The sequence below is a fragment of the Callospermophilus lateralis genome, chromosome 5, assembly GCF_048772815.1.
Source record: "Callospermophilus lateralis isolate mCalLat2 chromosome 5, mCalLat2.hap1, whole genome shotgun sequence".
NCBI classification, from domain to species: domain Eukaryota; kingdom Metazoa; phylum Chordata; class Mammalia; order Rodentia; family Sciuridae; genus Callospermophilus; species Callospermophilus lateralis.
Window position 1 is genome coordinate 90968903 of NC_135309.1, and position 19316 is coordinate 90988218.

At 31.1% G+C, this 19316-nt stretch overlaps 1 protein-coding gene across 1 annotated transcript in view; it reads left to right on the forward strand.

Moving 5' to 3' along the window:
- Kiaa0825 (KIAA0825 ortholog) overlaps positions 1-19316 on the forward strand; it is a 376742-nt gene that overhangs the window by 52599 nt on the left and 304827 nt on the right. The window contains exons 3-4 of the mRNA XM_076856029.2: positions 9208-9376; positions 12419-13088. Of these exons, the coding sequence (XP_076712144.1) occupies positions 9208-9376; positions 12419-13088 (839 nt within the window). The remainder of the gene's footprint in view (positions 1-9207; positions 9377-12418; positions 13089-19316) is intronic.

Sequence of the window (19316 nt, forward strand, 5' to 3'; positions counted from 1 at the left end):
TGTCTTCAAATGTTAATTTTCATTAGGTATTTTTATATTATAATAGTAATTTATACAGTAAAATTTTAAATAGTAGAGATGGGAAAATATGAGGAAGTATTCTTACTCCTTTGACCCTTCTAATAACAAACAAACCAAACAAACAAAACACTAGTGTGTAATTAAACTATAAGTCAGTCATGAAATGAAAACTCATTTTCACAACATAAAGACATTTCTGGATAATGTTTTATAAAAGGACAAAAAAAGGATTCCTATTGTTATACTGAAAATCCAGTCTCAGTATGCAGATTGAATCAATAATAGTTATTTGAACCTGCTCTGATCAATTTTTATATAATTTCCCATAAATACTCTGTACATATACATGCATGCACTTAAAAGTACATTTCAGAGGTTTTTTCAGAAAGGGATATGTATTATGATTATGTGTGTGCATGTATGTGTGTGTGTGTGTGTGTGTGTTAATGTATCTAAAAATCTCTTCATATAGTTCTACCTAATTCTTTTAAATTTTACTTGTATGAATATGCAAGTAATACCTTTTATAAAATCAGTTCTCCTTTGATAAGCATTTCCATTATTTTCATTTTTCTGCTGTTATTACACATACAAAGGATATGTCCTTCCATCCTTATGAAAGTTATCTATGAGATACTTTCTTAGAAATTATTCAGTTAACTATGCAAAATTGTTCTCCAGCAGTGCCGCAAATGACTTCTCTCCAGTGGTTAGCATATAGAACGTATACAATATGCCTTCCATTCTCATGCCCTAACCATAGGTATTATTAAAACTCTTAATTTCTATTTTTGTTTTGTTTTGCTTTTTTATACTGGGGGTTGAACCCAGGAGTGCTTTAATATTGAGCTATGTCCCCCGCCCACCTTTTTTTTTTTTTTTTTTTTGAGACAGAGTCTTGCCAAGTTGCTGAGGCTGAAGCTGGCCTCAAACTTGCAATCTTCTTGCTTCAACTTATCAGTGGAGATAAAGATTTATACCAGATATAGCTCCAGATCTCTTCTGATTCTCACTGTTACATAATATTCTCCATTTCTTTTTTTTACTCCTGGCTCTTAGGAAGAGAATCAAGGGAATTGGCATGGAGTAAGTACTCGTTCAGATTCCCCACTTTTCTCCTCCTGATTTTAGTTTATTGTATAGTTTCCTTGAGATAAATCATATTATGCTAAAATTACAGGAGCAAGTCTCATAGATTAAAAGGACACTTACATATGATTCCTTGTCATGGGTATTAAATCACCATGTTCTTATATCTCTATGGAACACTTCTAAAAATTTTTCTTTATGTAGTTAACATAGCTTTGTGACTCTTTCATCTTGCTTTTGCCTCTACAGTTTATGAAAAAATCATCCAAATCAGATATAAATTTAGGAGACAGAGGTTTAAAACTATGTGTCTCAACATAGATATAATGCCAGGCTCATTCTTCTTGTTAATACCAGCTCATTCTGGTATAACTCTGCCATCCACTGAAACTGGGCCTGGGGACAGGGACTAGGGGCCTGGGGAGGGTATTGGAGATAGATATTTCACAATTGTTTAATTTTTAAAAAGCATTTTAAGGCTTTTCAGGTTGACATGCCTACACTGGGTCTGAACTTTCCTGAAGCCATCTGGGCCATTCCAGAGCTTCTCTAAACTAAAGATTGGTGATATAAAGCAACAAATCAACAGAAGGACTTAACTGTAAAGTTTGTTTCATACTATGTTCCTCATACTAAATAAGAAAAGATGAGTTAACAATAGACAGGAATATTGGGAGGCTATTAATATACAATCCAGACGAAAAATGATAAGGGCCTAACCTAACTCTTTGACAAAATAGAAAGGGAGGCATACATATGAGAAAGATGTAAAGAGATAGTGTTAATGTGATTTGATGTCAAAGGTGTTTTTTCCCCCTATAGTTTTAGCTACATTACAACTTTTTGAAATAACTAAAACCTTTCTGAAATAGAATACGTTTCAGCAGAAATGTTAATTTCTTATTCAGTTTAGCCATTAAAGTAGTTGTTTTAGGAATCCTTTTTTTTTGCCCTTTTATAAAACATTATCCAGAAATGTCTTTATGCTGTGAAAATGAGTTTTCATTTCATGACTGACTTATAGTTTAATTACACACTAGTGTTTTGTTTGTTTGGTTTGGTTGTTAATATTTGTTTTTTAGTCGTAGTTGGACACAATACCCTTATTTTATTTATTTTATGTGGTGCCAAGTATAAACCCAAGGCCTCACATGTACTAGGCAAGTGTTCTACTGCTCAGACACAACCTCAGCCCTACACACTAGTTTTTATAAAACAGCCCTCTTCCCTGAAAATTACCTGGTAATCCCAAGGAATTTTAGTAACTTATTTAGATAAACTAGGCTTATCCAAAAACTAAAAAATTCTTATTTGCCTTATAACTATTTATTTGTGTTTTTAAACACATATGACAGAACTGAAAGACTTTTCCTTAAACTGAACTTGTGTTATTGATATGACATATAAAAAAGAGCACCGAACGTGTAACATCTTAAAAAAAATTTTTTTTTAATGTTTAGGTTTTCATACTTTAAAAATATTCTTTAAACTCTGCCATAGGATTTCTACTCTGATTTAAGAAATAAAAATTTTTAAAAGTGTTTTAACATTCAGTGAAAACACATAGATTTGTTTTTTACAACCTTTATATCAAGAAATTCTCATAATTTTTCCCAGTGGAGCATGCTTTTTTTTCCTTTTAACTGTTTTGTGGCTACATAATAAAGACTATATTTTAAATCTTTGAGAAGCTTTTGCAATAAGCTACATATTGTAGTTTCAAGATTTTATGCTGTAATTCTTTTAATTTTTTTCTTTTTCTCAGTTTCTCTCCCCACTTCCACCAGACTAATATTAATGGGTCTTATGCTGCTGTTGGTATTTAATGCCATCTGTTTAATTGTAGGATATTGTAATCTTTTAGGAAGTAAGATAGTGTATCTGTGCATATTTGTACACATAGGGGCATGAATGTAAGTGTGGTGAGGCCACAAAAATAAAATCATAATTTTTATTCTCTAAATAAATGATCAGTACTGAATTGTGGGAGTTAGGTGGCAGTGAATCTTAAGTAGGGTGATTCTATAAATTCTATAAAGTATTGTTGCATACAACCTCCTTTTCCATGAGGAGAATCCACTTCTATACCTCCCACAGGCACACTTGGTGGTTCCTTCTTATGTACTCCCTTAGCACATTCTACACACCTCTTATCACATCTTAACATATTGTAGTTATTTATTTACAGGTCTATCTATCTTACTAGACAGAATTCCTTTAGGAATAGGATGATGTCTTATTGCTTTAGATCTCTAGTATATATTACAGTGCCAACCACTCATTCAGTGTTCATTTCATGGTTATTAAATATAATGCCTTCATTCAATAAGCAGTTTTTGCACTCCAGTAATCTAGGAGTGAAAGCTAATAGGAAAATTGTCATGGGTAGGCTTTAAAAAAATATTTTATAGTAATTTTTTAATTTTTTTGATTGAGAAGTTTCTTTTTTTTCCCCTAAATAATGGCTCTACTTTTTTTTCTCTTTCCACAGTTTTTGTTGGTACATTATTGTTGTACATATGATAGAATTTGTTGCTACAAATTCATACATGCACACAGTATAATATTATGATTTGGTCAATATCACTCCTCAGCACTTTCTCCCTCCCTCCCCTTTCTCAGCCTCTGGTCCCTTTCCTCTACTGATTTTCCTTTGATTTTCATGAGATCTTGCTCCACCCCACCCCCACCCTCTAGAACCTTTCTTTTTACTTTTCCTAACTTCTACATATGAAAGAAAACATGCAGTCCTTGACCTTCTGAATTTGGATTATTTCACTTAACAATTATGTTAATCTCTAGTTCCATGCATTTTCCTGCAAATTATATAATTTCATTTTTCTTTATGATTGAATAAAATTACATTGTGTCTATATACCACATTTTCTTTATCCATTCATCTCTTGATGGATGACTATGTTGGTTCCTTGGTTTTGCTATTGTGAATTATGCTGCTATAAACATGGGTATGCACATATTACCATATTGTAATGACTTTAATTGTTTAAGATAAATACTGAGGAGGGGTATAGCTGAGTCATATGGCAGTTCCCTGCCTAGTCTTTAGAGGAACCTCCATACTGATTTCAATAGTGGTTGTACTAATTTATGATCTCACCAACAGTGTAAAAGTGTTGCTTTTTCTCCTACATCCTCTCCATCATTATTGGTAACATTATTTTATATATTGTTTATATTCTTGATGACTGACATTCTGACTAATGTGAAATGCAATCTCAGTGTGGTTTTGATTTACATTTTCCTAATTGCTAATGATGTTGAACATTTCATACATTGGCCTTTTATGTTTCTTATTTTGAGACATATCTGTTTAATTCATTTGCCCATTTATTAATTGGGTTATTTAGAGTTTTGTTGTAAAGCTTTTTGAACTCTTATGTCTTCTAGATATTAATCCTCTGTCAGAAGAGTAACTAGCAAAGAATTTCTCCCATTCTGTAGGTTCTGTCTTCACATTCCTAATTATTCCCTTTGTTGTGCAGAAGATTTTTAATTTGATGCTGTCTCATTTATTGACTTTTGCCATTCTTTGGGGATCTTCTGAGAAAGTTGTTACCTGTGCCTAAAAATTGGAGGGTTGACCCTACATTTTCTTCTAAAAGTTGCATAGTTTCTAGTTTAATTCCTAGGTCTTTGATCCATTTTGAGTTAATTTTTGTTCAGGGTGAGAGATAAGAGTCTAGTTTCATTCTTCTATATATGTATAACAAGTTGTCCCAGCTTCATTTGTTTAAAAAGACTGTGTTTTCTCCAATGTATGTTTTTAGCAACTTTGTCAAAGACTAGATGACTATAGACGTATATGTTTGTCTCTGTGTCTTCTATTCTATATCAATGGTCTATCTGTCTATTTCTTTGCCAGCACCATGCAGTTTGGGGACTTTTTTCTAGTCCTTTGAAGAACGTCATTTGTATTTTGATGCAGATTGCATTGAAACTGTATATTACTTGTGATAGTATGGCCATTTTAATAATATTAATTCTGTTTATCCATGAACGTGGGAGATCTTACCATCCTTTGAAGTCTTCTTCAGTTTCTTTCTTCAGTCTTGTTTAGGTTTCATTGTAGGGATCCTTCACCTACTTGGGTAAATTTGTTCCTAAGGTTTTTGTTTGTTTGTTTTTGGAGGCTATTGTGAATAGGGGAATTGTTTTCCAGATTTCTTTCTCAGCTATTGAATTTTGTATGTGTCTTTATCTGTCTGTGATACTGGCTTCTTCTTTCCTATTTTTAGCCCTTTTATTTCCTTCTCTTGCATAATTCCTCTGGCTAGAATTTCTAGCTCTTTATTAAGTAAGAATGTGAGGGTGAATATTCTTGTTACAGATTTTAAAGGAAATGCCTTCAGTTTTTCCCCATTTACTATGAGGTTGGCTTTGGATTTTTCATACTTAGCCTTTTTGATGTTAAGGTAGATTTCTTCTCTCCCTGGTTTCTTCAGTGTTTTTATCATGAATGGGTTTAATCATGAATGAGCTAAATTTTGTTGAAAGCCTTCTCTGCATCTATTGAGATGACTAAGTGATTTTTGTCCTTAATTCTATTTATGAGGTAAAATGCATTTATTGATTTGCATATGTTGAACCATCCTTGCATCTCTGGGATAAAACCAACTTGGTCATGAAGCACAATCATCTTAATATGTTGTTGAAAATGATTTACTAATATTTTATTAAGGATTTTTGCATCAGAGTTCATCAGGGATATTAGTCTTAGTGTTCTTTTCTTGATGTGTCGTTATCTGTATGAGTGTGATACTTGCTTCACAGAATGAATTTGGAAGTGTTCCATCCCTTTGTATTTCATGTAATTATTTCAGGAGTATTGGTTTTAGTTTTTCTTAAAGATTTGGTAGAATTCAGCTGAGAATACACATTCTGCATTTTAAAAATGGTTTATAAATTGATTTATACACAGTCTTTCAGTAATGTATCACTTGCACACATCATTAACTTGGATAATTCAGACTCATTATAATTAAAGCACATTGAAGTTCAAATTTACTAAGAAATGTTGAGATTTATGAAAAGTCATAGAGTACTGTGATAAATACTCATGCACCCACCATTCAATTTAAGAAATAAAATATTACCAGCTTAGACTCCCTGTACCTCTTTTCAGCCTCTTGCACTTCCATCCCACCCTAGCAGAGGGTGATATTAAATCATTCAAGTACATTCCTCATTCAGTTTCTACCCATGTTTATAATTCTGAGCATTATATGGAGTATTTTCAAATTAGAATATGGATAGTATCATAGTATGTGTATTCATTTTTGCTTTTCCCCCTTAAGTTTATAGTCATTAAGATTCATCCGTGTTGATAAGTGTAATTTTACTTTATTTTTAAACTTATTTTGAACTATCCAATCCTTTAATCATTCTTCTATTGATGAACATTTAGGTTGTCTCTAATGGCTTTAATATTACAAATAAAGCTAAGAATATGCTTTTTAAAGTCCTCATTAAGCCAACTAATGTTGTAAATTTGGAAATTTAAATACTTTGGGAAGAAAATTTACTATTTTTGTAACCTTTGTGTATTTTGCCCTAATGTTTGGGATCCAATAATAAATGTGCTAATTATATTCCTGTTGGTTGAATTAGCTTGGTTATTTTTTGTAACTGATTTTGCTTCTAAAGAAAATTTGAAACAATATACATTTAAACAGAAAACTCTTAAGGCAAAATAAATACTAGTGGCTATGTTGCTTCTGAAAACCTAAATTTCACATCATCTAAGTCAATAATATACAGACCTCCTTATGTGACAGATTACTATCTCCTACCAGCAGTATTACTTACTATACATATTTCAAAATAATATTTGAAACATATTTGAAAAAGTATCTTTTAAATGTTGAAAGTTAATTTTTGATTCAATTTTGATCTCAATTAAAGATAAATTGTAGCCAGGTGCGGTGGTGCCAGTGGCTCTAGAGGCTGAGGCAGGAGGATTGTGAGTTCAAAGCCATCCTCAGCAAAAGCAAGACACTAAGCAATTCAGTGAGACCCTTTCTCTAAATAACATACAAAATAGGGCTGGGGATATGACTCAGTGCCAAGTGCCCCTGCCTTCAATCCCTGGTACAAAAAAAAAAAAAAGAAAGAAATTCTAGACTTCAGATGATTCTGTTTTTAGAAAAACGTGTATAAATAGTGGTGAATGGTATATTGACAAGATACTTAGCCAATTAAAATAAAAATCAGGTGCCATTAATGAGTTCTGATGTTTAGAAATTGTGACAAAATGATTTTAAAAGGAAGCTCAACTGTCTTAGTTTATATCAATGAGGGAGGTCCCTTGAAATGCAACTGCTTAATCTCTTTATCAGTGTTTGGACAAATTACTAAAACATCTAGCCCTCTGAAGGCTTTACCCTATTTATAAATTATAGGAGTTATTGGCCTCTACCCAGATTCAGATGTTAGAGATTAGCCTAAAAGCTGAGTCCTGATTGAAACAGATTTAGGTAGACTAAATGCTGAGCCTTTCCAATTCACATTGCTGTAATCTATTAGATTTCACTGAATGAGGCACACGAGGATGCTATAATAAAAACCTTTGATTTTTATTATAAAGGGTCCCTAGAGTCAAGATGTATGCCTACGGACATTGTGTTTCTCAGTCCATATAAGTGCTTACATAAGTTAAGAAAATACATGCCAATCTCTTGGCAGAACTGGTATTCCAGAATAAGACTGTCCCATTAGGAAATTGAGCCTCCTGTGGCCAAGAGGAGGTATTATTTTTCTTTGTTTTCATGAAAAGGGCTTTTGATTCTCAGAACTTATTTTTTTCAAGGTAATTTAGATTGAATTCATTCATTCTCAGAAGTATCCTAAAAAGCTGTAATCTAACTTTTACAGTGCATGTTTTAAAGCAACCCACACCTGATGAAATTTGAAAAGTCATTTACAGAACATCAATTTTCATAATCAGACCTTGGTTTCTAAAACCTACATGGTTCTATCATATGGAGCCTATAATTAATAGCAATTATATTTTCAAAACAGTAACTTTGCCTTTTTGTAACAAGTCTTTCTTGATAATCTCTTAGGAGACAAGTGCATAACTGTCAATTTTGGATGAGGGGATTCAGCTTCAAAGTAATTTACATTTGCAAGCTTTCTTGCAGTTTAGATATGCTGCCATCAGGTGGTAGTAATATGTCATATCCATGTGACTTCACAGATGACACTCTGCTAAAGGTCACCAATGTATACCACAATGATTTATAAACATGCATATGCAGAATTATATATGGAAATTAAAACAACAGAATACATGTTGTTTTATCAGAGTTAGGGATGATTTGACTGGAATTCTTAAACATATTTCTAAAATTCAATTGAATCTTAGTTTTTTTGTTTGTTTTCTTTTTTTTAAACTAAGCATTTCATTTTGGGCCATAAAAACACTTAGAAAATATAGAAAAGCAAAATTTAAAAACCAAATATAATTGTCATTAACCTTTTGCTTCATTTCCTTCCAGTTTTTTTTTTTTTAATTTTTAGTATGGATTTTCTGAAGTTGGGTGACTTCAGAAATTATTTAGATGTAGTAACATTATATATATACAACTTTTATCCTTTTAAACTCACAAGGTCTTTGTAACTGCTTCACAACTTCTTAATATTCCAGTATTGAAGTTTTTCCTAATTGGTATCACCATTCACCTGTTGGTATATAATGAAAGTTTCTGATTTTCATAATCATCAGAATATTTTTTTCTCTGCTATCCATCCACTACCTATTAAGAGAGCCATTATTGCATTGTATTTATGGTTGATATTTGTTTTAACACAAATAATTTCTAATTCATCTGAAAGTAACTTGATATTTTCTATTTATTTCATTTTTTCTGTCAGAAAATTTGAACTTTGTTTTCATGTGTAAATGAAAATGTGTAGTCCTTTTGTTATTATTTTCATATCATACGACTGTTTATACTTTTTATACTTTTGTCAATTATATACAACTAGGTACCACAAACAAACATTTCAGGCCCTGTGATATTCTGAAATGTAGCAATTACCTACTTTCTACAAAAATAATTTATTTTTTTTTTATAGCATAGAATCCTGCATTAAAGAAATACAATCTGAAGTTAACAAACAATGCCCGGATATACAGCTGCAGACATCAGCTGACTGCTTTGAATGGCTAACTAGCTATCATCATAATACATCTAAGTCACCTTCCATTCCCCCTGGAGATCTGATAAAATTCCTCAAAACACTGGTAAAAATAAACAAATAACCAAAAAAGTTTGTTTTATTATGGAATGAGGTCGGTGAACATAGATAGATAATGCAGTTTCTTCTATTTCTATGTATAAATATTTATTTTAGTGATGATATTAGGTTTATGTTTTTGTTTTGTTCCTATATTCCTAATGTAATCCAGTGAGCTATTTGCTTTTTTAAATCAAAAAATGAAATTTTATGTAAATGAAGGTTAAATTTGTAATTCCTAGGTGATTGGTGATATGATGTATGGCATATAAGTATCAAAAACTATAATGGTGTGTACTGAAGTTGTCTTCCAGAGAAATTCATATTTATTATATTTTGTGTTATTCACAACTATTAATTTTCTCTATGTTCAGCATTAAACATAGTAAGATCCACATCAATCATATCTTTTAAGTGGCCTTATATGTCATTCTCTGTATTTTCAACCTGTATTCATACCCAATTCTTTTCAATCAAGTCAGCAATTTATATAAGACCACTGTTAATTAATGGAGAATTATTATATTATTTTTCCTTTGATACTGGCCACCGTCTACATTAGAGAAGTTTATCTTTCAATAAGAATTGTTGTTTTATTACACCTACATCTACAATGGTGGCTAGCTTACAAAAAATAAGATTCCCAGAGAAACAGTACAATTATTAGAAAGCAGTATTTCTGGAGCCCATGGTTTTAATTTAATTTAAGGGGGAAGAAAGGCATACAGTTCTTGTCTAAACATCAAACATTGACTAAGGCAGATGTGGAAAATATTTTGAGGTTATAGATGGCTTAGGATGACAGAATCAGATGAAAATAGTTTTTGGCTGTTGTTATTATTACAGATGTCTCTTTAATGTTTACAAAGTAATAAAAGGAAGAGAAAGGAAGGCTATGCCCTCAAGCCTTAATCTTTTAAGAAAATTCTCTCACCCATTATCACTTGAAGGTGGAGCCTTGAAGAATAAATATGGATATAGTTATTTCTTTAATTTCTATTAAGAACCATGTGTATTGAATTTCATTAATATTGATGTAATAATGCTTTCTCATTTAATTAAAAGCAAGAGCTTTTAATTATCTTTTAATCTGTCACACATAAGTCATTCTCTATTCACTGCAGGGCAAAGGCCGCCTTAGTTTTGTTCAAACTCATTAGTCTGATAGGCTTGTGCCAGACTTAGGGCTTTTTTTTTTTTTTTTTTTTTTTTTTTTTTTTTTAACATAATTGAGCATGTTATTTTGAGGAAAGAACCACATTATTAAAACAGATCCAGATTAAAATGACCTTATTATCAAGTTTTTCCATACTAAAAGTGTTGATTTTGATGGCATTTTTCATATATTTATTTTTTCATACAAAATTTGTATTAATTATCTAGCTATTTAAATAGGAAACAAAGGCTCTCATGCCAATTATGGTGAAGTTGTTTTCAAAATATAAGCAATCTTACAAAACACATGTTTTAAACCTCTGTAATATATTATTTTTGTCTGATCAAATATTTACACTTATTAACTGACTTAACAAAGCCCAAGGCTGAGCATTAAGATGATCATTTGCCTTGTAGAATTAATCTTAATGTTGACATGTCACAGACTCCACCTAAGGACATTTCTTTCCAGAAGTATCAAAAGAACTAATAGCATGAGAGAGAAAGAAGAAGATACAGAAAGGTTATATTCACTCTGCAGTCCTCTAGATTATGATAGGAAGAAATGCAGATGAAGGAAATGAAACCAGGAATCTAGTCTTGGTTCTCTGCCTTCTTATGTGTGAAGTTTGAAAATCATTTAAGCATACTTCATATTAGTGTCCTTATTTGTAAACTGGGTTTTTAGTATCTATGCCATGGAGTTTTCATTCTGAATAACCCAGAGAATATACAGAAAATACTTTTTATGAAATAAAAATTATAGATATTAGGTATAATTATTACACATAGAACATTAAATTCTGCATTGTAAAGCTTAGAATGACCAAAAACAAATACCAGAAATTTGTCTAGGAGTTGTTCATTATTCTGAATCACACATAATACCTGTAATATCTTTACTAATAATTAATTTCAAAACCAGCCTGATTTTTACACCACTTGGGCTTTACTTCCATTTCTCTTGTAATCAGCTTGTTTCTACTTAGAGAATATAAACTAATTTCAATATTAGCTGAAATAAATATAATTAGAAAAGTCAAAATGTAAGGAAAATATGTTTATGTGATTCAAAATCCAGGAGTAAAGTAATTTTTGTCCTTTTGTTATATATAATTATACTCACCATTGTTTTCTATCAGCATGGAAAGTATAAAGGAATAATTTCATATCATGTTTTGAGGAGTGATTCTGAGTGTATCTTTATCCCATTTTGATTTAGTTATTTCTTTGGAGAGAAATAAAATATTCTCAGATTAATTTTCACAGTAAAATCATCCTTAACATGGTTCTCAGAAAGGAATTTAAATGAAAGTTAAAATCTCAATGTATTAAATTTTATTTCTCAGAATGGTAGCTATTAGTAACCCCTAGACACATACTATATTTGAAGATCTCTATTCTATTCTAGAATGATTTTAAGCATTGCATGTTCATTTGGGATTTTATAATAATAAATGTACTCATTCAGGCATGAAAATTATATGCCAAGAATTAATTACGGGGCATGATCTTGAATTTATTTTGTCTTAAGTATACATTTCAATCAACATTTTACTATACATTTTTTTTATATAGAATTTTTAAGCTGCACCCTTCACACAGCTTAGGCTATATAATTTGTAAAATTAAAAAGTACCTGTCTAGAAATCTAGCTGAAAAGATATTTAATCATCTGGGCTTTATAAAATTTACAGATCATGACAGCTAATATTCTAAAATATCTGAATTGATTAAATTCCAAATACAAAAAGAAAGAAAAAGTTTTGAAGAGCAAAAGAGTATTAAATCTAAATTGAAAAATATATGAAATTGTACATCTTTATAGAAATGATATTTTCATGTTGTACTTTGATTTAATCACATTTCTAAATTTATGATTTACTTTTATCAGCAAGATTTCTTGAAGAATGAACAAAATCAAGAAGAAATGATTCTGGATTTACTTTGGGATCTCTCCTGCCGAAGCAGTGTTTCATTCCTGTCATCTCTAAGTGAAACATCTTTCCATTTGCTTTCTAGAACTTCTCTTCATTCTGTTGAAGATCATTCCTCTGTAGATGTAAAGTCTGTATGGGATGATATAAGACTGCATCTTCGACACTTCTTAGTAAGCAGATTACAAAGCCATAATGAAATAAATAATTCACAGCAAAAAATGATATTGAAAAACCAACGCATACAGCAACTCTTGTTTCTCTATCCAGAATCAGAAGTTATTGTCAAGTACCAAAACATACAGAATAAACTGTTGGCTAAACTTCTGCAGAACTGCTTTCCTTCTTACAACAGAGATTCAAATTTAGATGTAATGGCTCATGGATTCCAAAATACAATGCTTACATTATACTCAAAGATAAAAGAGGATTTTGACACACTGTATGAAATTTTAGCTCCATCCTCAACAGTGAAATTCATTAAAGAAACTTACCTGGATACAGTTACAGAAGAAATGACAAAATTTCTTGAAAATTTTTGTGAGTTGCAGTTCAAAGAAAATACTGTTCGTGTGGTTAAAACAAGCAAGAGCTCCAGCAAGCATAGAGGAGCAGTGCATGCTTTGGGTTAGTGACATTTAAATTTTTTAATTGGTTTAATTTAATCCTTTTGATATCTTTTTCTGGGTTTTTGTTGTTTGGTTAAATCTCATTGAAATTTCAAAAAATAAATGTAATGAACTTTTGCAGTATACATTTCACTTATGCATTCTTTTTCTGTAAGTATACTCATAGAGTGTTTTCTTTTCTGTTTAATTGTTAATGGTATTGAAAATGTAAGTCAAAGTTTTACAAATAAGAGTTTCATTTCTCTTGCTTGCTTATACCAAATGTTAAAGTACTAAGCCAAACACACACATACACAAACATGCAGTTATATGTATAACAAAAAAGCATAATTTGTAATCCATTGTATCTTCCAAAGCCAAAGCATTATTAAGGAAAATTTGTTGAAATTTGCATTAACTAAAATTGGAAGTTTAAAAATTATAACTAAATTGTAGTCATCCAATTCTAATAAATAGCAATTATGAAATATCAATTATAAAATTCTACATTATAATTGCTTAGGAAGGCACAGCATTTTACTTATAACTTTAATTACAACTTAACATTAACTATAATTTTAAACTTTCCTCTAATATATTTCAATAAGAATATATTAAAATAAAAATTTTAAATTTCCTACTTTTACTCAAAAGATATAGGGAAAAAAGAGAAGTTATTATGATGTAATACCCTTCCTCTTCGTGGCTTTAATTTTCCATCAATGCAGAAGAATCAAAACTAACAATATGATTATTTCAAAAGTACTTGTTGGTCCAGGCAAATGTCTGTAATCCCAGCATCTTAGGAGGCTGAGGCAAGAGAATCACAAGTTCAAGGCATCCTTGGCAACTTAGCAAGACCCTGCATCAGAATAAAATACAAAAAAAAAGCCTTATTTGTAGGTTGGTGGTAGAGTGCCCTTGCTTTCAATCCCCAGTAAGGCAAAAAAAAAAAAAAAAAAAGTAATCATTAGTTATGATACTATGAGCTGTATTTCCAAGTAGGTTTGTAAACTATATTACCTAAGTATTTGAAAATTATGTTTTGGTGAATTGATATAGATCTTTGTATTTATGATCTTTTAAAAAATTTCCATAATTTCACCAAATTTTTACTTAATGTCATTAATAAAATTTCATGATACCAAATTAATATGTTATATGAATATTAAAAGATAGCAATATTTTCTCTTAAAATTTTTATTTTTATCTGGAAGCTGAATCATATTGAAGATCAGCATTGCATTAGCCAGTTTGGGTTATGCCAAAATAATTTAGAGACATTGCAGTTTTGCTCAAAACAGATTTCATTCATGAGTGCACTTGTTTTCTAATATTTTTATACTTTCTAAAAAACTTCTAGCCTGCTTGTGTTTTCAATATGAAAGTTTTATATGTGCTTAGTATAGTTTACAAAAGAAGAAAAGATCCAGATGGTTGAAAATATGTATAAATTACTGTGGAATCTTTAGCACTGATATTGAGGTATTTTTTTCCTTTTGCTGAGAGAAGAGAATGTGTGCCTGCTTTAACTCTAGAATTGCAAGCATTTTCCACAAGTCTGACTGCATAGATCTTTCTCAAGCTCCATTGTCGGAGCTAGGTATAAATCACTTGTTAAATGAGCCCTTTCCATATGCCAGGCACTGTGTAAGGACAACCTATTCCTTATTACCCCAATTTTCTGAACAAAGAAAGGAGCTTAGAAAAATTAACTTGCCCAGGATCAGCGTGTATGAGGTCAGAATCATATTCAAAATCAGAATTTATAGGCAATTCTTTGTATCTCCAATATCTCTGTTCTTAACCATCAAGCTATTGGATCTTGTCTCAAAGTATAGAATTAAATGTTTTATCACTTGTAAAAGAAATTTCACAGAGCACTGTTCAAGCGAACTTCCTGAAAAGTTTATTTCAGTTTTATTAACCACCTACAATAAGAAAATCTTTTTAGGAGCTACCATGTTTAAGGTTCTGTGCCAGACACAGAATTGGGAAGAAAACTAAATAAGTCACTGCTGCTATATGAGAAATGCTAAACTCACTCAAAAAGATCAACCATGTTTTTCTCTAATATTTGACCCAATGTTGAAATTTTATTTATTAAAAAATGCAGCTTTAAGATGAGCAACAATAATTTATATTCATAGTTGAATAAAATCTAGATTGGCTTGAATGGGATATATATTATATTGTCTCTATCTTTATGCTCATCAAAGATATGATATTTTGTCTGATATTATAAAAAACAGCATTCCTTATGTAACTTGTATTGGTTCAGACAGTGATGTTCAGTATCTATTTAATGTTTTGTTATTAACCCCCTAACAACATAGATGTCATTGTTAAGCTCCATTTTACAGTGAGGCAACTGAGAGCTAGATATTTTAAGTAATCTTTTCAAGATCCCAAAATGAAGTAGGATTCATATGCATGATATCTGATTCTACAACCCTGACTCTATAACTGTGCTTTATTGACTAAAACTCAGATGGGAATAGCATAGCCCATTTAAAAACACTTGTCTGAATGCTCTGTATTCTTCCTTACCATCAACGTTGGCATTATTTTATTCTTCTCCAAACTCTCCCACCCTCTTTTCATTTGAATACTTCAAATCCCAATTTAAAGTATGTTTGTTTATAATTCCTCTTCAGTGATCTATTAATATATGTTAATCAGGATTTGTGTATATACAATAGTACTAAGCTAATATATTCTCTATTTGTGTAGATACCTACCCCTTTCTTGATGAGCTAAGACAATTTGGACCTTTTGAACCTTTAATTACCTCTGATTTTATATTTAGATTGAATACTGATTGTTCTTCCCTGAGTGGTCTATAAATTATCTATCTATATTACTTGAATATCAAAAAAATGATTACTGCTGATTATTAAGATTTTATAAGATTTTATGTGTGTGAGCTCATTTGATCTTCTGAATAGCTCTTCACATTATTCCTATATACTTTATATATTAGAAAACTGAGACTCAGGTAAATATTTCCCAAGGCTGTACAACTAATCTAATAAGCCAAATAAAGGAGCTTCTTCTGTGTTTTGGTATATGAATGTGTGTGAGTGTGTATGTATTTTTTTTTTTCAGTGCTAGGGATTGAACCCAAGCCTTGTGCCACTGATTTATGTCTCCAGCCCTATTATTTTATCTTGATATGCCACAAAATCATGTCAGAACCTGTGCATGACACTGTGATAATTAGCATTAAAAAATCATTCACTAAATGCATTCCCACTTTTTAAAATTTTTACATTCCTGTAATTATAGGCACTACTCATTGAATGTTATCATTTTTCTTTGTCTTTTTATTATAACTGACATAATTTGCTTATGTTTATTACCTCGGAAACTGATTAGGATGGTTTTCATCCTAGCCTAGCCTAGCCTAACTATCCTATTTTTCCAGCTGGTCCCTGGGGTTAAACATTCATATGGACACCCCAGAATATCCTTTGTAACTAGTTTAGGCTCTTTTTTGACATTCACTTAAAATGTGGTGATAATCTGGCTGTCTGTCTCTTCTCTTATGATAAGGTACTAGGTATATATAATTTATTTATATATGAGCTTGTCCCTACACTTAAACTCCCTAACTTGGCATTGTATGGTAACCATTTTTCTCCTTTATATTCCTATGGTTTTGAATGTCTTATTTCTTTGAAAGCATTTGCTGTTTTAGTATTGTAATACATTTGGAAATGTATAGATTGTATTTTTAGTTTTTTGTTCTTTGAAGGAAATGATGAAATAATATTGATGTATGTGTTATAAAATCTTCAATTTGCTGATTTTTCCTAGAAAAGGATATTGCTCTTATAAACTTACAAAGTTTGAAGAATGATTTAAGAACCATTATTTTCTTAATAACCCTGATTTTACTAATCTGTATTCTTATTACTTGTCTTTTAATATTTTGCAAGAAAATTATCTATTATTTCTTAAGGGGTTTTGCTACAATATTTTGTTTATTTCATTTATCTTATAAGGCATTAAAGTTAAAATAAACATCTTTTAAAAAGCAAAATATTTGTTATTAATATTTTGATTATAACTTAATTTGCCTCTATCTAAAAATCAGAGCCACATTTACACATTATACTGTGCCATCTCCATTTCAGGAGAATTGTTGCCATTCTTATATTGTAACTTTTTTATGTTTACATTTGGAATAGTTAAGTAATCAAATTAATTTTACTTTTAAAGTTTTATGTCCTTTGAATTTAAAGTAAGTGCTATTGAGCTGGGGTTGTGGCTCAGTGGTAGAGTGCTTGCCTAGCATTCATGAGGATGTTCGATCCCCAGCACCACATTAAAAACAACAACAAAGAAAAAAATGAACAAAATAAAGGTATTGTGTCCATCTACAACTAAAAATATTTTTAAAAAATAAAGTGCTATTTTCTCAAGTTTGAAAAAAACAGGATTGTTTATGTCTAGTAAATTTCAGTTAAATAAATCCCCTATATTTTCAGTTAAATAAATCCCCTATATTTTAATATGAAAAGATGCTATTATGAGCTTCTAATAATAGGTTAAATTTTAATGGTGCCCTGTACATCTTCTTCTGAGTTTTTCTTGAGGTTATTGTTTGCTTGAAAAGGAAAGACTGAAGAGAATATGGTACATATCTTTGAACATTTGGAAGGTTTCTGAAAATCTGCATTTGGATGAGGGATTGAACTGAGCAGCCTTCCCTGTTTTATTTAAGGAGGATCTCAACTCTTTGGGGTGAAAAGATCCTCAGGATAATGAAGGCCCTCACACCAAATTGAGGATGGAAATCTTGAGCAGGGAAAGACATACACATTTGGAAAAGAGGCCAATCAAAAGGCACTCTACTCCCTAAGCCTCAAGTGGCTATGGCCATTTAATAGGTAATACCAAGAAAGGGTGAAAAAGTATACTGAAGCAAGCTATGCACAATCCATACAGGAAGAAGCTTTGGTGTGAGAACTGTTCTAGGGTAATTAAGACTTATAGAAGGATGTTGCATCTCTTCTGCCTGTTGAGCCTTGTGCTTCTGAGGCACATGTAAAGATTACTCCACTAGATCTCTGATGACAATTATACTGGGTTATTTTCTAATCCCATACTAGTAGAAGATGGATCTTTAAGTAATATAAAACAATAAGTGTAGTGAAAAAACTAATAAGAGATGGTAATGTATATTCAGTTATTAACAAATTTGTTTTGTTTGCTGTACCACTGTTGAAAACTCTTAACAAATTATGTTGTTAATCAGCTTTATCATGGTGGCTGTTTTCTAACGAAAGACTGATGCATTGCTTGTTCACAATCATTTTGCTCAAAGAAGGTTTAAAGTACAGCTTGAGTTAAGTGTGCTGGTCCTGACTGATTCACCCAAACCCTTGTTTTGTGACTTAGTTTGTGACCTTAGTTGTGACCTTTGTGACCTCTTTGAATCTTACTATTCAATAAAATGAAAGGGTTGAATTAGATAATATCTAAGGATTCTTTTAAGTTTAAACTCTTTATGTTTAAGTAACCACAACCAGAGTTTAGGCCTTCAAGTTGACATTAGAAACTGCCACCACATTTCCTCTCTTTGCTGACACAGATGTGTTAACTGGCTCAGCACGTGGCTTTTTATGCCATAGTAGAAGATACAAAAGCCTCCTTTTAGATCTCCATCTGTGTGAGTTTTCTTCCCCCAAGAGAAACTTGAAAATAACAATATGAAAACTGCCCATCTTGTATCTTTGCATTTGGGGGATAGGAGAGTAATTAAACAAAAATAGGAAGTTTCTTCTTCCAGCTTACATCTGAAGCTCTTAATGATAATTTCTTTCTTGCCTTTCCCTTTGATCTCACAATCAAGTTTGTTTTGGTTTTAGTTTTCAATTTTTATTTTTTATAGGAGCAATTTTTAAAGAGGTAATTGAAAATTAAAATCACAGACAAGAATTAGAAATGCAATTATTATTCTGTATTGTTGATTGAAAAGAAATCCATATGTCTTTTCTCTGGCCTATATTTAAATCAGGCAAGGTAGGGATTTAGTAATGACCTATGTTTTGCCCAGGAAAGAACTAGTTCATTTCTGCAAAGTCTTGGACAATACTTTTTCACAAAAAGCATCTCTGGACATACAAATGCCTGTATAAATCAAAAGCCTCATAATTAGGCCTTTTAAAGCATGGAGAATAATATTTTCACAAGTCTAGATAAGAATTTCAACCCCATTATAATGCAACCATTATATTAT